Source organism: Chiloscyllium plagiosum, chromosome 17 (assembly GCF_004010195.1).
Source record: "Chiloscyllium plagiosum isolate BGI_BamShark_2017 chromosome 17, ASM401019v2, whole genome shotgun sequence".
NCBI lineage: Eukaryota > Metazoa > Chordata > Chondrichthyes > Orectolobiformes > Hemiscylliidae > Chiloscyllium > Chiloscyllium plagiosum.
Genome location: NC_057726.1, coordinates 15190316 through 15214519, shown reverse-complemented (window position 1 = coordinate 15214519; position 24204 = coordinate 15190316). Strand labels below are relative to the sequence as shown.

General features: G+C 39.4%; 1 protein-coding gene across 2 annotated transcripts in view; it reads right to left on the bottom strand.

The window, feature by feature from the left end:
- Positions 1–912: 912 nt before the first annotated feature.
- atmin (ATM interactor) overlaps positions 913–24204 on the bottom strand; it is a 27914-nt gene continuing 4622 nt past the window's right edge. Inside the window, exons 2-5 of one of the 2 annotated variants that reach the window (XR_006314079.1) lie at positions 21475–21603; positions 17548–17747; positions 4045–7657; positions 913–3912 (exon numbers count right to left, since the gene is read on the bottom strand). Coding sequence is in view for 1 of the 2 variants with exons in the window: in XM_043706584.1 (XP_043562519.1) it covers positions 5869–7657; positions 17548–17747; positions 21475–21603 (2118 nt within the window). In the remaining variant the exon portion in view is untranslated. Of the gene's footprint in view, positions 7658–17547; positions 17748–21474; positions 21604–24204 lie in introns of both variants that reach the window. The other variant, XM_043706584.1, reaches the window with a different exon arrangement.

Sequence of the window (24204 nt, the reverse complement as noted above, 5' to 3'; positions counted from 1 at the left end):
ATCGAAAGCTAACTCACCGCCAGTTAATAGTTGAGTGATAATATCACTTTTCAAATATAAAAAAAAGGTAAAGTTGCCATACTCTTTACCAAACTATATGGCTGCTGTCACGTTAGAGAGATATGGCTCGTGATGGTTTAACTAGAGACTCTTTACACCTAAGGCAAGGGGAAGGGTTGAGGTAGAGAATCTGCTGAGGTAATGGACCCGAAGGGAGTAGTCATTGTTACAATGCAGAAAGCATGGCCGGTGATTTGCACATAGCAAGCTCCTGCAAACAGCAATATGATAATAACCAATTGATTTGTGATGTTGATTGAGGAATAAATATAAAGTACAGTTCTAAAATTAAAAGATTTTGAAAATTTATAGTTACATTTCTTTAAACATATTTGCCTATCCATGCAATTAGATTTCCAAAGCCATTTCAAATAAAAAAAATTCTAATTTTTCCAACACATTGTGGAAAAACTCAGGTGCTTCAAATTATTTGCATTTGACCTTGTTAAAAATCACAACACCAGATTATAGCCCAATAGGTTTATTTGGAAGCACTAGCTTTTGAGGTGCTGCGTGCTTATCAGGTGGTTGTCAACCACTTAGACAGATCTCAAAAGCTAGTGCTTCCAAATAAACCCGTTGGAATATGACCTGGTGTTGTGTGATTTTTAACTTTAACTTTGTCCACGCCAGTCCAACTCAAGCACCTCCACAAGCATTTGACATATACACAAAACTACAGTCCAATGTAACCGAAAAAGGGCAGGTTTACTTTTATTGTTTATTTGCATTTTAGAAAATCAAAGATTATCTTCATAACTGAATTCTAACAACAGTAATGCAACCCTGTAGTCGGTTGAATATCATTTTTATAATTTAAGTCTGCATTTAAAAAAGATATGCTACTCATGTCAGAGAAGAAATATGTCTTTATTTTGTATAACGCTGCATAATTTGACCGGCATCAATGTGCTTTTCACAAAACATCCACTAACATGATATATTGGGAAAATAACTTAATGTGCAAAATTCCAGTGAAGTGGAGTACAACAAAATATATCTGAAGTTAAGCATCAGCTTAAAAGAAATGGTCACTCACGACAAAATGCATATTTAACACAAAGAAAAAAGTCACTTTTGGCACAATATAGTTTACATGGATTGAAATGACAGATATTTACACAGTAAAATGGGACAAAATTCAACATGTAATGCCGAAGGAATAAAGTTACCATTAAAATGTATGCAAATAAACTTATCTAGTTAAATGGAGCAACTACTTGTCCACTAAACATATTTTAGTCACAAAACTTTTGTGAAGCAGCAAAAAAGTCATGAATCTTGCAATTTTAGATGCAAATGTCAAACTACTGAAACAAAAAATAAATTACAACTCAAAATTTTATAAAATCATCTCAGTAACCAAAAGCAAAAATTCATCAACCCATATGCTACAGGGTAAGTTGCTTTTTGCTGGTGCCCTCCAAAGGACACCAACTCCCACTCAAAAATATCAGCAAACTTCCAGAAGTTTTGACCACGTTGCTATCCCTCCTATAACAGCTTAGGTATTTAATGTCTGAGCCCGCTTCACTCCTCAGGCCATTCCAAATCGACTGAGCAAGAAACGGGAATGTGAACGGTGGTTGATTTGCGCCCTTCCTGAGCCAGGAATACCAAAAATAGTGGTGTTACTTTTAAACTGAAAACTAAATCCAGAACAACTAGTCTGAGACACAAGGCGGGAAAAAGGTACTGAGACACATAACACAAAGGCACGCAAGGAAGTGAAACTCAAACTGAAAGAAAGTTAAGAAATATAGTTCACCAGCTGACCAAAAATAAAAGTAACACTGCCACTTATTCTACCTCAAAAACTTAACCACTTTAGCATTTTCAGCCAAACAAACAGATTTCCTGAAGCAAGCAATCTTAATGTACTCTACCCAAGAATGTAGACAGCATTAAATGTATTGCATGCACATACGCTTTTTTAAAAAAGTAATAAACTGCAAAAGGAGATTACCCACAAAAAAATGTAGCTTATTTTACTAAAATAAAGTTTACTTCAATAAAAGACCAGTACAGAAAGCATGAAATATGAAGTACATCACCCAGGACAAGCTACATGTGACACATTACCTGACTTAGAAACAAAGCATTTTAAAAATGTGTGCACAAGGTCCACTAACACAGCAGGTTATGTCTACAACACTTTGGTTAAAGCAGGCAGAATACTCCTCTGTTAGAGTCCTGTAAGCCCACAGTGCAGTAATTAATCTAAATGGTCACTGTGTGCAGAAATGCTCATTTGCTAAGCTTATGAAAAGGATAATAACTTTGATCAATGGGAAAAACCTTTTGAATGTATAATTCATAAGTATGAAAATAAGATTAATTCAGTGTTAATGATTTCAAAGTGAGTTTAAAATGCTAACGCATCTGTACACTATTTGCTACACTAAGATTTCAGTCAGTCAGTCATTGGTCACTGCTATCACTTGACCTGGGAGTGGGGTAAAATAGTTTGTCTGGGGACAGCATTTTAAACTTTGTCATGCAAACATGACAAATACCTATGGTTTCAGTTTAATCACAAACTGCTAGTGATGAAACCAACTTGAGCAATAAAGTACTGCCAAAAAGGCAGTTTGGTGTAGCATTAAAATCGTACTGATTGGAGTATTATTTAGCCTTAATAAATTTACCACCAAATACTAAGTTTAGCTATCAATGTTAAGCATTGCTATATTAAACAGTTCATTCCAGAAGCCACAGATATTACAGTTTATTTATTTTTGAAACTACTACCAACAGCAAATGGCACATCTATTCAATGCATGAAAGAATTAAAGTGGTATTATGAAAGTATTGCAACACATCAACTGCAAACTAATTTGTGAAACAACGTTTGGTTGGAATTTTAAAAATAAATTGACACCAAGTTATTAACAGACAAATCTAGACATAGCATTGAAAAATAGCAGCGTGAACACAAATACAGACAATATCATGAAAATGTAGTTGAGCTTTTGGTCTAATACTGTAGGAGTTACATATATTAAATGAATGAAATGCATATCCAAATACAGCTCTTGGAAGCTCTCAAGATGTAGGAAACCAAAACTCTTTATAAAGATATATAACAAGTCAGTATTTTGTGTAATACAAAATTGCTTTATCACCACATCTCAAGGATGAAAGTGTGTTAAAAACAGTTTCAGGTGATAAGCTACTGCTCCAAACTGAGACATGCATGTTGAAACAGAGTAATCAAAGACACTGCCCCGATTGGTGTTCATGATTCTTCTAACCGGGGAAATCAGGAGCACAAGTCCAACAGAGCCATTTGGTGTGAATGGGCTTTTTAACATTTTTGGATCATCTGGCAGACAGAAGACAGATAAAGTTATGCACTAAATGTAGCCTTAAAAAAGGAATTGTCCTTCTTTAACAGGTGCCTCATGGTTTCAAAGCACTACTGGAGACTGCAATCATGTTGTTATAAATAATTTTTGAAATTTTCTTTGCAAAAATTTCAGATGGGAAAACTCAATGGATGTAAATTTGTGCAAAGCTTCAATAAACAGGAGTTTGCACTTGCAAATGGGATCTTGATATCAAGATGCTTACTAATTTGCATCTCTCCTCATTTGACAGAACCAATTCAGCATGTCCCTAGTACGTAATATAAATCAGTCCTATGGAATTAAAAAAAATGATTTACTACTTTCTTAGAATCACCAATTCTGCAAAGCCCTCGAATCAAGTACTAACAATTCAGTACTTTATCTCCCAGTGTAGGAATTGATGCTGGTTTCCAGAAAGACTTCTGGTCACACAAGAACTCCAAACTTGCCAGCAGACTTAGACTCCATTTTTCCACAATAACAATAAGTGGCCATTAGGAGCCTAGAATACAAAGATGTAGAAATCAAGGAAATGAAACAAAATTAAACATTTTTCCTGAGATACAGGCAGAAAGATTCAGCCACGATATGTAGCAAGCAAAAAATAAAAAGTACTTTTCTCTGGAGAGCTCACCTTCCAAAGGAGTCTCAAATTATTCAGTGATGTAGCATGGATACAGCAGCATATATTATTTGGATGAGGTCTAGATGGGATCCCATCACAATAAGGAGAATATTTTCATAATACTTATTACAAGCCTGGATTTGATATCCAAAAGTTAGCAACGATACAGGATCTCCATTACTTGAGTCACAGTCATTTACATGGAAGGAAGATTTTATGAGATAATGTCATAAGGTGATCAAGCTAAAAATCACATAATAGGTATAGACATCAATTTCAAGGCTGTGCCTACGAACTAATTCAGTGAAAGACAAACATGAATGATCATGCACCCTCACTCAGGTAGGATTCTGGTGGAGCATTTCTTGATTAATTACAGCCTGCTTTAGCCAAGCTAATGGCAACATTATAAATTTGGGCTCTTAGATTCTTAAAAGCTAGACGAGAGCCCAAACGTAGTCCAACAACATTTGCAACTTCTTCATGCCAGCAATTTGATTAGGTTACAAGCAGCACTGTGAATGGTCATGTGCAACAGCAAAGCAATTTCTAAAGACCGAGGGCATGCCCCCAAAAAAAACCACACATGAATAATTAAAATTTGTTGCCACTGAAGACTTAAAAGTGGTTACATGTGCAAATTCAGTAACTAATAAGAGTGGAATCACCAAAATTGGTCACTTCAGGATTGGGTAATTAGGTTTTTGGAAGGTCATGGAAGCTTTACACTGATCTGGTCAAATTAAATAATTGTAATCCAATTTACAGCAAAAGTAACAGGTTGCATGAACTGCATTATGCCATTAATCTAATGGGGGAAAATGCACTCTTGCACAATGAAGATGCACTGTTTAATGATTTCACTGTATTGTGTGAGAAGTATTCAGCTACTCAATTAATCATGTGAATGAGTAATGAAGTCACAGATACCAATGCAGTTACAATTTCAATGTGCAGTTTGTGCTATCAACATGGCTGAAGCATGATGATTAACCAACTGCCACTAGCAGAGGAACTCCTCTGCCCAACTGATGTCCAACAAACCATGTTTACAAAGTGCATATACTGACAATAACCAATATCAGATTTGGAAAGGGTTGTCAAACCTCAAAATTTAAGCTGGAGTTCATTTAACTCACAGGGACATGAAAAGCAAGTATTTAAAATAAAGATCACTGAACATTTTCATTTATCACATTGGTGAAAACCTACTTTTAGAATGGACAGGAGATACAGAAACAGGAGGCGGTGTTGAAACCTTTAAGAATGTATCCAGAGTTATTGGCTTTAGCTGAAGAACTTTCTAGGTAAGCTAGTGAGGGCCATGTGTGAATAACTGCATCTTGAACCATCTTCTAACCATAAATAAGCCAACTATCATGGTGGAAGGTACAAAGGAGACTGAAAACTAACAAAAGAAAATCAGAAATGGCAAGGTATATCTAATTCCTCACTTGTAAACATGGAAAGACATGGCTTCATAAACATTCCAGAGTATACACACTAGTAGTGCATTGAAGGAAAGTCTCAGGGGGAAAGCAAAAGTCAAACTGGATAGGGTCATGGATTAGAAAAACTAGAGAATGCTGAATCACAGAACAGCATTTGTAAAGCCTAAACTTATTAATGCTTTTTAACCCAAGAAAAGGGTATCCAGACACCCAAAGAGAAAGACTTCAGATCAGTTTAAAACTTCTCTGCCATTTTCCTCTCAGCCCCATACACAGCTGCCCAAAGAGATGCACAGTAATGCAACACCACACTTCAACATGAAATGTTGCCACTTTCTAGGGCACCAATCCAGAGATCAATGCTGCTTTATAGCTGTGCAATTCAGTCACTGTTTTTATCAGTATTTCGAAACAAGGAAAAGATTTCATCGCATGTTTGTGTTTCCACTGAGCTGAAATGTGATTCCATTGTGTTCCATGCCGTATCTGCCAACAGAAAGTCATCCATTACGGTCTGTGTTTCATTGCTAGTGAAGAATAGACTGCTGAGGCTTTCAAAGGTAGTCTGTGTTTCAGTGCAGTTTAACTGGACTTGGCTTTCAGAGGCACAATTCAAATTATTTCTATAACATACATCATCAGTCTGAGTTTTGGTACCAGAGGACTCTGCACTTAAAGATAAACTGGACTGTTTCAAAATACTGTCCAGAGGCAGATGCGTACTGCTATCTATCAAGAAATTGAAGTCTGTCTGAGTCTGCGTATCAAACATTTCTAGCCCTAAATAAGTGGACTGTCCCCTGCCATTGTATGCTTGAGCAGGATGGTCTGAAAAGAAGAAGTCGGTCTGAGTCTCGATATCCAGAGATTCCAAAGCAGACTCTGTTTGCAAAGTACCAAATTCATTCTCTTCTGTCTGTGTTTGTATGTTGCTTGCAGATAAAAATTCAATATCAAAGTCAATACCCGTGCTGTGTGCCTGGCTGCTTGTCATACTCTCAGAGGCATCGGATAAAAGACCACGATTTTCTAATGAATGATTGGCTATGCTTTCTGACAGGATATTTTCCAAGTCATTAAACAGGTTAATTGTCTGAGTTTGATTGTCAGTCATAGGATTCTGTTGAAGTAAAGTGGAGTTAATGTGAAATTCAACAGCTGATTTAGAGCTCTGTAAGAGATCATCATGAGATAACTTTTGGTTCATGCCTACTGCATCCAGAGGGAAATTAGTTTGAGTCTGTGTACAAACACTGTATGAGGAAACTAAAGAATGGTCAAAAATGTCTTCATGATTACTTGTGTTAATTAGTGCTTGAACTGCAGAGCTTTCATCATGAGCAGAATTCACCAAACTAGTTTGCGTTTTCCTTGAAACACCAAACAATGGAAAACAAGTCTGACCAAACGAATCTGTCTGAGCACTTATTGACGTAGTGATTTTCATGTCTGGTTCAAAAGTTTGCGTTTGGACACTTACGGGTAGCAAAACTTGAGCGCTGATACTCAGATCAGTCTGTGCACAAGCCGACACAGTGTTCTCTGTAGAATAGCATGTAGCTAGAGATTCTGGTGCTGTGTTCTGTGCAAGGTGTGATACCTCTGTCTGAACATTTGTGGAGTTAAATTTGTTTTTACTGCCTATGTCTCCAAGTGAAGGAAAAGCTTGGTTATTGACAAAACCTGAATCCATGTTGATTTGCACTGCAGTACTGACTGGTTCAACCATCATGACGCTAGTCACCTTGGAGGTGGGAAGACCACCTTTAAAACTTAACCCTTTCACTTCCATAGACGGTGTCACAGTTTCCACTGAAGGAGGTAAAATATGCATTGTGCTTAGAATAGATCCTTGATCGTCAACAGCAACAACAATGGACTTGACTGAATTATCCACGGATGTGCCCGAAGATAAAATAACTGGTAAATGTGTTAAGTGCATTACAGGAAGTTTAACAAGTGCAACCCTGGGCTTTGGTAACAACAACTTCTGAATTTGTTTGGCAGGAGGCTGCTTAATGCAATCATCTCCGCAGGAGTTTTTGATGCAGGTTCTTTTGTTCATCTCTGTTGGATCTTGAACTATCTGGATTTCCTGCTTCACTTTTGCTACCTGGTTCAAGCAATTCTGATTTGGCCACTCATTTTTTCTCTTCTTACGTGGTGGATCCCTGTACGGTAAATAAGACAAATTTGGCCATTAGAACCCCAGTAATAGAAACCTTACCTCTTTCACAATCATTGCACCCCCAGCACAAGGACATTCAAGTGGTCATAAGAATGACCAAGGTGACATATTGACTATTTCATAGTGCACTATGGCTGAATCACACAAATTTTAAATTCCACCTCGATAAGGCACAGTATCCACAGCTTCACATGTTGATAAAGTGTTGCTAATGATGCAATCAAGAATGTCTGATTTATTTTTGTACTTTTGCATTAAGCACAGAGAGCTCCACTAATTGTGAAAGGGTGCAAAATTACTCATTTTTAATTTGCTTACATTAATCTCTAGTCAGATGCTGGTTAACTCAAAACAAACAAACAATACACTATTTTAGATACAAGATGTCTGAAGAATTCAGGGGAACAGCAATGAAATAAGATTAGAATACATAATTCTGATGAGGATTAACACATGAAAAGAACCATATCATTTATGTGGTTAAGATTAGCAAGCCTTTCAGAGCTCATGGTAGATGGAGACCTAATGATTATTAATTTCAAACAGAATTTAAAGGCCTGCAGCTGTGTTTAACAAATCTAAAGAGAAAGTTACACAAAAATAATAGATAGAAGTAGGCCAGGCAGCCCTTTGAATCTACTCTGCTGTACTCCTCATCCCAATAGTAAAATGACCAATCCTTATTTCAAGACTAATCCCATGCTCTAGATACTGCAGCAGGAAAACTTTTTTTTAAGCATCTTCCCTTCCCAGTCCTTTGTGCAACTGAAATCCATATTAGCACTGAAACAAATGTACTTTAGTAAAGCTGAAGACTGGCTTAATACCAAGAGCCAATCTGTACTTTAAGATTGAGCTCTAAAGTAAACTTGCTCACAGATATTGTTACAACTCTGGAGTTGATGGGGCTTGAACCTGTGCTTCCTGGCTCAGAGGTTGGGACACTACTACTGCTAGAGGTCCCCCTTGAATTTTTAAAACCTGGAGTGTGCAATGAATAATTAAAATTACTAGTTTGGCAATTAATGTGATTTACCTCAAACCAAGTAGAAGCAAAGGAAACTAACAAGTCAGAAACCAGTGACCAAATGGAAACCAAGAACAACCATACAGGCAGCATGTGACTGCCCATGATTTTTCTGCCTCCCAACGAGTAACTGATTGGCTTTCATTCAGTGTCTGGCCACAACGGCATGGCTGAAACTAGGTCTGCAGCTGCTCCATGAACATATGCTCGATGCCTTGGTTCTCCAACCTGCATCAGAGGATCCTTGAATTTGTCCAATGATCGTCATTTATAAAGTTGACTTTTTCCCTGTCTCTATGTTTCATAGCAGGAGAATTCTATGAACGCTGGCAACATATTCCAAAAATGCTGAACCTGGGGACGCATTGGCACAGCCAACATTTGCAGATTAAAGCAATTAGTATCACGCTTGTTCCCAGAAGGTTTAGATATATCACAGCAGAAGTGATGAACAGACACCAGCAGCTACAATTTATCTTAATTTTATGGCAGAGTGAAGGATACTGCAGTGCAATTAAGATTCATACAGTTTCAACAGCTAAGGAGATGTTTAACCATTCACAGAGTTAGTGTGTCATAGGAGGTGATATTCAGCCCAATAAGCTCAAACTAACTCTCTATAGAACAACTTAATCAATCCCACCCACTCATACAACCCTGAGCCAACCAGATTAATTACCCACAAATGCCCATCCAATTTCCTTTCAAAAATTATTGTTCCTGCTTCCACCACCGTGTGGGCAGAAAGTAAGCTCAGTGAGTAAAAATGGTTTTGTTTTGCATCATGCATCTCAAGGAATAAAGACATCCAAGACTGATCCAAGAGTGTTTACTGTGGAAAAGGACATGGAAGATATAGAATGTAGAGAAATAGGTGGTGACATCTTGAAAAATGTCCATATTACAGAACAGGAAGTGCTGGATGTCTTGAAACATGAAAGTGGATAAATCCCAGGACTTAAACGTCTGTCAGAAGCTAGGGAAGTGATTGCTGGGCCCTTTGCTGAGATATCTGTATCGTCGATAGTCACAGGTGAGATGCCAGAAGACTGGAGGTTGGCTAACACGGTGCCACTATTTAAGAAAGGTGGTAAGGACAAGCCAGGGAACTATAGACCGGTGAGAATGACATTGGTGGTCGGCAAGTTGTTCGAGGGAATCCTGATGTACATGCATTTGGGAAGGCAAGGACTGATTAGGGGTAGCCAACATGGCTTTGTGCGTAGGAAATCACGTCACAAACTTGATTGAGATTTTTGAGGATTGATGAGGGCAGAGCGGTGGACATGACCTATATGGACTTCAGTAAGGCTTTCGACAAGGTTCCTCATGGGAGACTGGTTCGCAACATTAGATCTCATGGAATACAGGGAGAACTAGCCATTTGGATACAGAACTAGCGCAAAGGTAGAAGACAGAGGGTGGTAGTAAAGGGTTGTTTTTTTAGACTGGAGGCCCATGATCAGTGAAGTGCCACAAGGATCGGTGCTGGGTCCACTACTTTTCATCATTTTTTAAAATGATTTGGATGAAAACATAGCAAGTATAGTTAGCAAGTTTGCAGATGACACCAAAATTAAAGGTGTAGTGGACAGCAAAGAAGGTTACCTCAGATTACAACAGGATCTTGATCAGATGGGCCAGTGGGCTAAGGAGTGGCAGGTGGAGTTTAATTTAGATTAATGCCAGGTGGTGCATTTTAGGAAAGCAAGTCTTAGCAGGAATTATACACTTCATGGTAAGGTCCAAGGGAGTGTTGCTGAACAAAGAGACCTTGGAGTGCAGCTCCTTGAAAGTAGAGTCACAGGTAGATGGGATAGTTTGGTATGCTCTCCTTTATTGGTCAGAGTATTGAGTACAGGAGTTGGGAGGTCATGTTGCGACTGTACAGGACATTGGTTAGGCCACTGTTGGAATATTGCGTGCAATTCTGGTCTCCTTCCTATCAGAAAGATGTTGTGAAACTTGAAAGGGCTCAGAAAAGATTTACAAGGATGTTGCCAGGGTTGGGGGATTTGAGCTTAGGGAGAGGCTGAACAGGCTGGGGCAGTTTACCATGGACCGCCAGGGGCTGAGGGGTGACATTTGAGATGTGCTTATACAGAGGTTTATAAAATCATGAGGGGCATGGATAGGAAAAATAAACAAAGTCTTTCCCCTGAGGTGGGGAAGTCCAGAACTACAGGGCATAGGTTTAGGGTGAGAAGGGAAAGATAAAAGGGACATAAGGGGTAACGTTTTCACGCAGAGGGTGGTACATGTATGGAATGAGCTGCCAGAGGAAGTGGTGGAGGTTAGTACAATTGCAACATTTAAAAGGCATCGGGATAGGTATACAAACAGGAAGGGTTTGGAGGGATATGGGCCATGTGCTGGCTAGTGGGACTAAGTTAGGTTGGGATATCTGGTCGGCATGGACTAGTTGGACCGAAGGGTCTGTTTCCATGCTGTACATCTCTATGACTCTATGACTGATGGACTACTCCAGTAGACAGTATTGCTTGGGTGCTCAGTCAATTTACAATGGCAAAGTAGCCTTTTCAAATTTGACACGTCTATTTTGATTAAAAATTAATCATCATCAGGACCAATGCATTCCAGTAGATGGCAGAATATCTCAAGATAAATTACTAAAACAGCAGTGGAAGTACTTACCAAGTACTTGTCAGCATAGATCACAAACCACAACATAAAAATAATTAAAAACAAACAAACAAAACAAATTTGTAGAATAAGATGAATTTCCAGGGGTAACAATTGGAGGCAAGAAACTTCTGGTATGTTAACAACATAGCATTATTTGCAAACATTGTGTACATCAAGTAACATCTTGACATTTAGAATATGGATTGAGCATATAAATTAGAGAAAAAATTAATAATTAGAAGAAGCTCATTAGAATAAAGCGAAGATTGAAATGAATGGTGTCACACAAACAAGTTAAGAAGTTGTCGGTGTAGGAGAAGGGGTGACAATGGACTGCAGTGCCACACTTCCACCTTAAATCTGTTACACATGAGCAATAAATGCTAGCCCAACCTGCGATCCTACAGATGACTAATCCTAATGCAAGATGGCAGAGTAGGGCTCCTGAGCCAGAGCTCATTTGCTCTCCCCGTTTCCCTCTTTTTTTAAAACTACATCTAACCTCATGTTCTCAGGCACATCAGTGACATCCAGGTGAAGTCAGCGTGGAGTCCCAGCCTCAAACTAAGCTGATATGGAGTCGTCTGCTCAATCTTCTCTGCTTGGAAGGACTGTAATTCTGAACTTTTCTTATTTCTTTATTCTAATTTATTTAGATTTTGTACTTGGATACCTTTTGTACCTAAGATGGCACAGAGGTCCGTAATGCTGGACTTTTTATTTCTTTATTTTTCTGATTTATTCCTAAGAATCTGTACCTAGGTATTTGTGTATGTGTGGTGACACAGTAAGGAGCCACTGTGTAACCTTTTTACTATACTCATGTGAGTACATGTGACAACAACTTACTTCTAAAGATTGTAGATATGATGTCAGAGTTAGAAAGATAGCCAGAAGTAAGTTTGTGATGATGAAACGTGTTAGGAAAACTCAAGCTTGTGAAGAGAAACTTAAAATGCTTCATTCTATCCATTTTCTACATCCCTCAGAAATCTGAGCAATAAAACGAGAACAAGAAATACAAGCCTTTGAAGTGTCGATGTCAAGACATCAGAGTCGAGTATACCAATAATTTCACATATAGGCCAGAAAACAGTTGAAGACTTACTCAAAATTGCAAGAGAAAATAAAAATGCTTTTTTTAAAGAAAATGCATCCAGAGGAAAATGTATTTCAGCCACTTGATTGGAGCAGAAAAGCTGCAGGTCTCGTATGGAGGACAAAGTGGAAGGTAGCAAGAAAAAAACCCAAGGAATCCGGAGGGGGGGGGGGGGGGAGGAGGAGGGGGGGGGGGAGGAGGAGGAGGAGGAGGAGGAGGAGGAGGAGGAGGAGGAGGAGGAGGAGGAGGAGGAGTTGGATAACAGATGTCATGGAGCAGTTACAGAACAACAACAGTGCATGTAGGAAGCTGGTGCAAGACAGACAAGCACGGCATATACCAAGACAGATCTGCCAGAATTAGCTACAACCAAGTAGCTGTTCAACTGAAAACCAGTGTGGAATGGCATGTGCAGGGTGAACAGGATTAGAAGCACAATGGCATCTGGACAAATGTTTGGATGATCTCAAGTTTACAAACAGTAGAATAAGATTCTAATCAGGAGATAGTCAAAACTAGAGCTACCAAAAAGCAGGGATGGGGTGTTCAGCAGTAAATGAGTAGGGGAATGGAGTCAGAAGTTTTATGCAAGTTGAAGTAGGTGATGTCAGTTATGGTGAAAATGTGGTTGAAATCTAATTTCTGAATCAAATATACTGTCAATGTTGGCCATAGTCTGGTTCAGTTTCATAACTGGTAGGGAAAGAGATGCTGGCAACTAAGGAGCAGACGTTTAAATGCAAGTTACATTTGAGAGCAGAACATTTGAAATAGAAACTCACTCAGTTGAGAGTGTGTTGCTGGAAAAGCACAGGTCAGGTGGCATCTGAGAAGCAGGAAAAAATCAATGTTTCAGGCCGGAGCACTTCATCAGGAATCAGGAATTCGGGCTCCGGCCCGAAAGGTTTATTCTCCTGCTCCTTGGATGCTGCCTGACCTGTGCTTTTCCAGCAACACACTCCCAATTCTGATCTCCAGCATCTGCAGACCTCACTGTCTGCTAGAAACTGACTCAGCCAAAATTATAAAACGGTTTACAAGCAGACAAGAGAAACACAGGATTCCCCACTTCTTGAAATGCAGATGTTGTTTTTGTATTAGATTTCTCAAAAAGTAAGATTCTCCAATGTAAAATGGATAAAATGATGACCTTGTATTACCGATATTGTCATAGGCAGAAAGCAATGCTGAGGTCAAGGCCAGGGTTGTAAGGTCACTTTTTTTAAGCTTTAATTTAAATTTGTTCAGTATAGTCATTTACGTTTGTCAATACTTCTGAACCTCTAACATCTTTAGGATTTACTTTTTTGATCTATTACTATCCTATCCAGGTAGGACTTGTGCGACAACAACTGACAGTAAATAGTTCCAATGGGAAAAAAAAGTCAGAAGTTGTTTGGTTCTTCCTGAACTCTCCTGACAAACATACAGCTGTCCAAAGGGATTAAACATGTTTCCAGATCAGGTGTTTTTTGCACTACAGTATTCTTGAACTAGTCTTCCTGGAGTCAGCTTTATTTTCAGATGCTCTTTTCAGGAGCCATATTGGAAAAGAATATTTTTGAAAAGTAATAACAGAATTAATTCCTTAATTCAAAAACATCCATGTGCACCTAAGTTTAATGAAAGAAATTTATCCTTTAATCCAGAAACATTAACACATTAGGCCTTTGTGCCCAAGATGATCAAGAAGCTCCTTTAATCCAGTGCTCACATTTTATACTGTGACAAAGGTGATTTGAACTATGGTTCAGCTACAGCTCTTTAAATCCTGCCCAGCCAGAAGACCTGAAAAAGATTCGTCCTCAATCGGTGGTGCATTTCTTTCACACAGTAGTCGAGATATCAAATTTTGTAGGGAAATGAAGAATGGGCAGGAGGACCACATACGAACTTATAAATCAGGAGCAAATGTAAATTATTAAGCCTGTCTAACCTGCTCAACTATTCAATAAGTTTGTGTTTTGAATTCTACACTCCCATTTGCACTCAATAACCTTTGATTCTCTTGCTTAACAGAAGTCTGCTGTGCTGTGTATCACAGTCAGTATGCCAGGATAGCTTTAAATAAAAACGTGCTCATTTCACTTGTTCCTAATTAACTTATGGGACCTGGATGTCACTAGCTAGAACAGCATTTATTGCCGTTCCCCAACTGTTCAGAGGGCAGTTAACAGTCAACTATAATGATGTGGGTCTCCTTCACATGTAGGCCAGACTGGCCAAGGACAGCAGATTTCCTTCCCAAATAATATTAGCAAACCATATGGATTTTCTGACAATTATATGGCCAGTGAAATTTGAATTCAGTAAAAATCTGAAATTAAAATCAAAAGCTGGTGATTTTAATTTCAGATTTTTACTGAATTCAAATTTCACTATCTGCCAATGGTGCATCTGATCCAAAATCTCCAGAGCTTTAGCCTGGGACTCTGGATTGCTGTTCAGCGACATTTACCAAAGTCTCCATCTCCCCTAACTACATTATAGAATGTGACTTGAGGATATTAAGATCTCACACTTCATATTACTTCAAATCACTTGTAAAGCATTACCCTACAAGAGAGCAACAGGTTCCAGTAGAGTAAGAGCTTAATGTTAGCCCTGTAAACTGTGCTTGAGGAATGTGAATTTGCTACACAAGGATGTATTACATGTAATATATCCACTTGGATCTTTAAATGTTACCATATCCATGCTCAGTTTTTATGTTACAAGAGATCTCTTAAGCATTATCTTATCAGGTACAACACCCTGCTGGAGACAAAAGTACAGGTCTCTACCTCCATCTTAAAAATATTAAAATGATTCCACCTCCACTGTCTTACAGGTGGAGCGGGGTCCTTTCCACATCCACCTTAACACTGTTCAGAATGTTATAATATGTCAATCACGTTACTCATCATTCTAAACCTCAGTGGAAACAATCCCAACTTGTCCAATATTTCATCACGAGACAACCTGCTTAATCCTATATCAATTTATAGGATTATGTGAACATCCTGTGAACAACTTCCAATATATTTACATTCATGCTTACATAAGGAGCCTATACAAATGAAGCATAACATTCTTAGTTTTAAGTTAATTTAAAATATCAAAGGAAAGCATCCCATTGGGCCTTACTCAGTTGTAGTACTTTCATGTTAACCTTTAGTGACTCATACAGGAGAACACCCAAATCCCTCTGCACCTTGGAATTTTGCACATATTCTCCATTTAGGTAATACTCCAGTTTTTAAACATTCCTTTCAAAACAATTTTGAATTTTCCTCCACTTTCCTCCATTCACCAGGTGTTTGCCTACCAACTCAACGTATCTACATTGGTCTACAATCTCCTTGCGCCTTGTCACAACATACAAATTTAAAAAGCAAAGTATCATCTGCAAAGTTAGCTATCTTGCCTTTCATCCCCTCATCCAAGTTACTGAAAGAAAAAAAAGGCCTCCATTGCAGCACAGACCCCTGTGGGAACTCCATTCTTCACATTCTGCTAATCAGACCAAAACCCAAACACATTCTGTTTTCTGCCAGCCAATCCTCTATCCATGCTAATTTGCTTCCTCCTACACCATAAGCGCATACTGTGTACAATAACTCCTATGGCACATTGCCTTCTGGAAATTAAATACAATACAGGTTTCCCTTTATCAAGAGCATATGCTACCCCTTCAAAGAACTCCAATAAACTGATTAGACATGATTTCACTTTCACAAAGCCATACCAACTCCTTCCAATAGGCAAAAGTGAGGACTGCAGATGCTGAAGATTAGAGTGGTGCTGGAAAAGCACAGCATCTGATGAAGGGCTTTTGCTCAAAACGTCGATTCTCCTGCTCCTCGGATGCTGCCTGACCTGCTGTGCTTTTCCAGCACCACTCAACTCCTTCTAATGATCTTCAGTTTTTAGTCTCCAACAATAGCCTCAAACAATTAATTTTGACGATTTACCCAAACCTGCCTACAGTTTTCTGCCTCTCTCCTTTCTTGAATAGAGGAATCATATCGGTTACTTTCCAGCCTGAGGAACATTTCCAGGATCTAAAAAATTTTGCAGAACATTAACAATTCATCTATTACTTGATTGTGGTAAATTTAGGGGTGAGATGTTACAGTGAGCATGAGTAACGCCATCTCTTTTGTGCATCGGTTTGCAGATCATCTCTCCATACAGGCTTTTTCTTTAAAAAAGGTGAAAGTGAGGACAGCAGATGCTGGAGAGTCGAAAAGTGATGCGCTGGAAAAGTTTGAAAAAGCAGCTGAAGAGCAGGAGAATCAACGTTTCAGGCATAAGCCCTTCATGAGGAAGCTTATGGCCAAAACGTTGACTCTCCTGCTTTTCAGATGCTGCCTGACCTGCTGTGCTTTTCCAGCACCACACTTTGACTTAAGAAAGGGTGTCCAGCTGAGTAAAGAGGAATGACAATGTTACACAAGTTTGAAACAAAAACAAAACTGCAGATGCTGGAATCCAAAGTAAACAGGCAGAAAGCCAGAAGAAGATAGCAAGCCAGACAGCATCAGGTACAGAAGTCGACGTTTTGGATGCAACCCTTCTTCAGGACCAGGACCTGAAGGGTTACACCCGAAATGTCGATTTCTGCACCTCCTAATGCTGCCTAGCTCGCTGTATTCTTGCAGCCTTCTGCCTGTCTACATAAGTTTGAAACCACCTTTGTATGGTGTTAACTGAAAATAGAAATATATTTTCTACATTTTACGTTGAGCTGCTCCCAAATATTTAAGAGGTTGGAAGTATTGTAAGAGCACAACATTAGCACGTATAGGTTGAATGGAACTACAGTCCACCTGTATGTTCAAGTGGCATCGAGCAATTAACACTTTTCAACTCCACAGCTTGCTCAAAAAGTCAATACTTTAGATGAGTTGGTGCTCAGAAGACAGTGTAAACACCAGACAAGGCTCCTCCATGTTAAAGACTTGTTAATAGTCAGAATGGTTTTGACGTGATGTCTATTATTTAAAAACAATAGCTTGAATAATTTGCACGACAGCAGATCTGGTGGCATGCCACATGAAAACCCTTTAAATGAACACTTCAGCCTACCTGGAGGATGTTTAGTAGATCATTTACTCACCGGTGCTCAGCAGGGATTTCATGTCCAGTTCTGTAAATGTGAGACAGCAGTGCTGGTCTGCTGGCATAAGGACACCCACAAGTGCACTGAAAGATCCTCCCACAATCCTCAGCATGTCGTTTCAAGTCCCATTCCGTGCCATATGAGTTACTACATTTGTCACATTTATGTTTCTTTTCAGCATGAATTTTCATAAAGTGCTAGGAAACAAGAAAATGACAAAAGGCATCTTAAATTAGAATATGGAAAGTGAATGGGTAATCTTGACTGAGTAAAGCACTCATCCATATCTTTGTTACATCCAGACTTGGCCATTCTAATCCATGCCTGGTTGACTGATTTTCCACCCTACTTCATCTTTGAAAATTCTGTTGCCACATCCTACAATGCACTAAATCTTAATCAGACAGCACCCCATGCTCAATTCTATACCTGCAATGGAATATTAAAAGTTTCACTCTTGTTTGAAAAAAAAAAGTACCTCCACGGTCTCATCAATCCCAATCTCCATAACATAGCCTCCTACAATCATACAACCCTGTGAGAACTCAGATCTCCTCAAATTCCAGTCTCTTGAGATTACACCTCGAATATCCTGAACAAGAGAGATATACTGGCTACAGAAACAGTTCAGAGAAGGTTCACTAAGTTAATCACAATTATGGAGGAACTGTTTTATGAGGACAGCTTTCACTGGTTGGGTTTGTACTCATTGGAGCTCAGAAGAACGAGATGCAATCTTATTGAAACATACAAGATTCTTAGGGAACTTAACAGGGTAGATATGTTTTTCCCGTGGAACCAGACAGCATAATCTCAGAGTAAGGGGTCAATAAAGGAAAGTTCGGAAATCACCAGCTAAAATATCATTTCCCAATTAGGTCTAAAAAGGTATGGCAAAACATCAATGATCAATGCAAAACACCGAAGCCTCAAACATTCAGGGATGGACAGGACTGGCAGCTCATTCCATACACATACCACCCTCTGCATGAAAATGTTGCCCCGTAGGTCTCTTTTATATCTTTCCCCTCTCACCCTAAACCTATGCCCTCCAGTTCTTTCAAATTTCAAACATATTTTTGGCGATAGGAAGGAGGCCAGAATTGCATGCAATATTCCAACAGTGGCCTAACCAATGTCCTATACAGCTGCAACATGACCTCCCAACTCCTGTACTCTGACCAAAAAAGGAGAAAGTTTTCTGATTCAGTATGTGGATGTACCTATGAGAGAAGGTGCAAAACTTGACCTACTCTTGGGAAATAAGGCAGGGCAGGTGACTGAGGTGTCCGTGGGGGAGCACTTTGGGGCCAGCGACCATAATTCCAGTAGTTTTAAAATAGTGATGGAAAAGGATAGACCAGATCTAACAGTTGAAGTTCTAAATTGGAGGAAGGCTAATTTTGACGGTATTAGGCAAGAAATTTCAAAAGCTGAATGGAGGCAAATGTTCACAGATAAAGGGATGGCTGGAAAACGGGAAGCCTTCAGAAATGAGATAACAGGAGTCCAGAGAAAGTATATTCCTGTCAGGGTGAAAGAAAAGGCTGGTAGGTATAGGGAATGCTGGATGACTAAAGAAATTGAGGGTTTGGTTAAGAAAAAGGATGCATATAGCAGGTATAGACAGGATAGATCGAGTGAATCCTTAAAAGAGGATAAAGGCAGTAGGAGTATACTTAAAAGGAAAATCCGGAGGGCAAAAAGGGGACATGAGATAGCTTTGGCAAATAGGGTTAAGGAGAATCCAAAGGGTTTTTACAAATACACAAGGACAAAAGTGTAACTAGCGAGAGAATAGGGCCCCTCAAAGATCAGCAGGGCGGTCTTTGTGTGGAGCTGCAGAAAATGGGGAAATATAGTAAATGAGTATTTTGCAACAGTATTTACTATGGAAAAGGATACGGAAGATATAGACTGTGGGGAAATAGATGGTGACAACTTGCAAAATGTCCATATTACAGAGGAGGAAGTGCTGGAAGTCATGAAATGTATAAAAGTGGATAAATCCCCAGAACCTGATCAGATGTACCCGAGAACTCTGTGGGAAGCTAAGGAAGTGATTGCTGGCCTCTTATTGAGATATCTGTATCATCGATAGTCACAGATGAGGTGCCGGAAACTGGAGGTTGGCTAACGTGGTGCCACTGTTTAAGAAAAGGTAGCAAGAACAAGCCAGGGAACTATAGACCAGCGAGCCTAAAGTCAGTGTTGGGCAAGTTGTTGGAGGGCATCTTGAGGGACAGGATGTACATGTATTTAGAAAAGAAAGGACTGATTAGGTATAGTCAACATGGCTTTGTGTGTGGGAAATCATGTCTCACAAACTTGATTGAGTTGTTTGAAGTAACCAAGAGGGCAGAGCAGTAGATGCGATCTATATGGACTTCAGTAAGGCATTCAACAAGGTTCTGCATGGGAGACTGGGGAGCAAGGTTAGATCTCACGGAATACAGGGAGAACTAGCCATTTGGATACAGAACTGGCTCAAAGGTAGAAGAGAGTGGTGGTGGAGGGTTGTATTTCAGACTGAAGGCCTGTGACCAGTGGAGTGCCACAAGGCTCAGTGCTGGGTCCACAACCTTCATCATTTATATAAATAATTTGGTTGTCAGCATAAGAGGTATAGTAAGTAAGTTTGCAGATGACACCAAAATTGGAGGTGCAGTGGACAGTGAAGAAGGTTACCTCAGATTACCATGGGATCTTGATCAGATGGGCCAATGGGCTGAGAAGTGGCAGATGGAGTTTAATTTAGATAAATGCGAGGTGCTGCATTTTGGGAAAGCAAATCTTAGCAGCACTTATACACTTAATGGCAAGGTCCTCCTGAGTGTTGCTGAACAAAGAGACCTTGGAGTGCAGGTTCATAACTCCTTGAAAGTAGAGTAGCAGGTAGATAGGATAGTGAAGGCGACGTTTGGTATGCTTTCCTTTATTGGTCATAGTATTGAGTACAGGAGTTGGGAGGTCATGTTGCAGCTGTATAGGACATTGGTTAGGCCACTGTTGGAATATCACATGTAATTCTGGTCTCCTTCCTATCGGAAGAATGCTGTGAAAATTGAAAGGGTTCAGAAAAGATTTACAAGAATGTTGCCAGAGTTGGAGGATTTGAGCTATAGGGAGAGGCTGAACAGGCTGGGGCTGTTTCCCCTGGTGTGTCGGAGGTTGAGGAGTGACCTTACAGAGGTTTACAAAATTATGAGGGGCATTGATAGGATAAATAGACAAAGTCTTTTCCCTGGTGTGGGGGAGTCCAGAACTAGAGGACATAGGTTTGGGGTGAGAGGGGAAAGATATAAAAAGAGACCTACGGGGCAACTATTTCACGCAGAGGATGGTACGTGTATGGAATGAGCTGCCAGAAGAAGTGGTGGAGGCTGGTTCAACTGCAACATTTAAAAGGCATTTGGATGGGTATATGAATAACGAGGATTTGGAGGGATATGGGCCAGGTGCTGGCAGGTGGGACTAGATTGGGTTAGGATATCTGGTCAGCATGGACGAGTTGGACTGAAGGGTCTGTTTCCATGCTGTACATCTCTATGACCTCTGCTGCACTCAACTGATCATAAACCCATATCCAAAAGAGACATATGTCAACTGAAACTGCATCCAAGAGCATAAAGAAACTCTGGCAAACTTAACGCCAATTAGGTCATTCCTTGAAGTGTAGTCACTGTTGCAACGCAGGAAAGATATGAAAGAGCCAATTTACATACAACTCCTCCCAGAATCAGTAAGGCTATAATGACTAGAAATACCATTTTTTTTGTTTGAAGGATAAACATTGGCCCGGAGAAAACACGTCTACTCACCAACTGATCAATCAGACAACCATATTAAAAGTGGTTGCCTGTCCACTGTGAACCATGCATCATGCGACACGAACAATTGGGATTGCAGGTCAGTAGCACTTACCTGCTTAACAAGGGAAAACTGGGTAAACGGTCTGTTCGGTCCTCTTGGACAACCTTCAATGGGGCAGCAATACAGTTTCTGAACAGATGACTTCAGATCCTTCTTAATTGTTGGATTAATGCTGCAGTCCTGGAATTGAAGTAAATACCAATAAATCAAACAAACTTTTTCTCTATATGGTTGCGTCCAGGGTCACTGACCACAGTGTTCTTCTTCAGCCCTGCAACATTTATGACACCTCACAAACAAAGATATTCTTAATAATATTAAAAAAATGCTTCCAATAAATCACCTTTTCTAGATCAGAATGCAGACTAAATGCAAACTTCAATCAATCAATTTAAAATGTATTTTGTTCATACAAAATAGAATTGTTTTGGGTAACTACGTTCAGTTATTATTAAAGCATGACTAGAAATTCCCAAGGGCACTAAAATGGCCTCACACACCACTTAGCTCAAAAGGCAATTAGGGATGGCCATAAGGCCTTGTCAGCAACAACCATACCCCATAAAAACAAGCAGCTCCTGAAACCCATCTGCACAACCCACTATAAATGACATTTCAAGAGTTCTTTTATGGCACAGTGATAGTGTCACTATCCCTGAACTAAGAGGCTTACGTTCAAATTCCACCTGCTCCAGAGGTGTTCCATAATCTGAATAGATTGATGAGAAAAATAGGTTAAATTAAAAAGTCATTCCAGTTTGATACAAAACTACTGTATTATCAAACTCAAGATATCCCAAACTTTCATTGCTTCTCTATTTAAATTTACAATGCTTTGGTGCACAAAATAAAATTGGACTTTAATTTGAAAACAAAGATGTTTAAAACAAAATAATGCCATAATTGTTCAATTCTACTATAATTAGTAATATTACAGCAACTTTAACAGCTTTTAATATTATAAAGAGTACATTTAAAATGCCACCTTCGGAAACAGATTGCTTTCAGGCTGCTAAATTGAAACATATAAAATTAATTCGCACAGGGAGAGCCCATTAAATGCTTGAATTTATGAATGCAAGCTTTTAACTAAACAATCTTACAATATGCTCTTGAAACTAAATAGGCTGATGGTCTTTCATAAAGCAGTTTCCAGAAATGACCGTTTTTAAGTCTCTTAATGGGGGAAATATTAGGCTTTTGAATTGCTATTGAGTTCACATTTCAAGTAATGCGGTAGTCAACCATTTCCTTGAAAACATCAGAAATGATAAACTAATACACACTCAATTGGATATTACTCACTCAACAAACCTTTATTTTAAAAAGCTAAGGAATCACCTTCCTATGCAGTCAGAGCTATTTTCCTCCACCCCTTTTTCAGTTGAAATGACAAAAGCTCAAATGAGCAAAGATTCAGCACCTTCATCACTGCAGGGGAGACCAGACAGTGGAAAATAATACCATGTGCATTTATATTAAGTGCTACAGTCAAATTAAATAACAGCAATTCCTCATTTTGAGATGTCCAGTTTTATCGCTGTGAACAACATTCCAATAAGTGTCGCAACTAGAACCCCCTTTCAGCTTCAAATAACTAACATGAGCACACATTTTTTTAAACCTGTGATTACCACATATTTTACCACACGTCAGAGATCACAGAATACAGACTGGTAGGAATTTTAGCTGATTATTTTCCTCTGCTCAGCACAAACACACAAAAACTGCTACAACCCTATTATTGCAGCAATACCAATTAGACACTTAATTCAAATGCTTCCTGATCTAAATTTGTAGATTCATAACATGCAGGGTTTTTCTTTGCAAATGACAACAGCTTATAACATGCAGTGATACTCTTCAGCTTATTTCTTACATACCAGCAATGGTTAGTAGCTAAGCAACACATTTCTTCCTTTCTAATTTTCTTCACAAATATTTACCCACCCCTTTCAAAAATGCTATCACTAATTCCATTTCTAACACTACTTATGGAAAGTCACTTCACATCCAAATTAAATATAACGAAAACACAGAACTTCCCTCTTGGTTTGGACATTCTAAACCAATGCTCTCTTTATCAATGTGACAACTTGGAGAAATAGATTTAAGCTTCATTTACCAAATGAAAAGCCTTATTGTGGATACTGACCACTGTCCCTTTTAATCTAAAAACTGAAATCACAAACGTTACATTCAACATATCAAGGCTGTGCTGGGTCTCCAAAAGAGCAATTGTCTAGAGTTGAAACTTTATTGCTGGAACAGCACAGCAGGTCAGGCAGCATCCAGGGAACAGGAGATTCGACGTTTCGGGCACAGGCCCTTATTCAGGAATGAGCAGAGAGTGTTCAGCAGGAGAAGATAAAAGGTAGGGAGGAGGGACTTGGAGGAGGGGCATTGGAAATGTGATAGGTGGAAAGAGGTCAAGGTGAGGGTGATAGGTCGGAGTAGGATGGAGGCGGAGAGGTCAAGAAGAAGACTGCAGGTCAAGAAGAAGACTGCTAAATGTGATAGGTGGAAAGAGGTCAAGGTGAGGGTGATAGGTCGGAGTAGGATGGAGGCGGAGAGGTCAAGAAGAAGACTGCAGGTCAGGAAGGCGACCTCACTTTCTCCTGTATCCCATTGCAGACGACCTGCCCTCCCCCTGTCTGTATTCCATTGCAGACGCTCTGCCCTCCCACTGTCTGTATCCCATTACCGACGATCTGCCCTCCCCTGTCTGTATCTCATTGCAGACGATCTGACCCTCCCCCTGTCTGTATCCCATTGCAGACG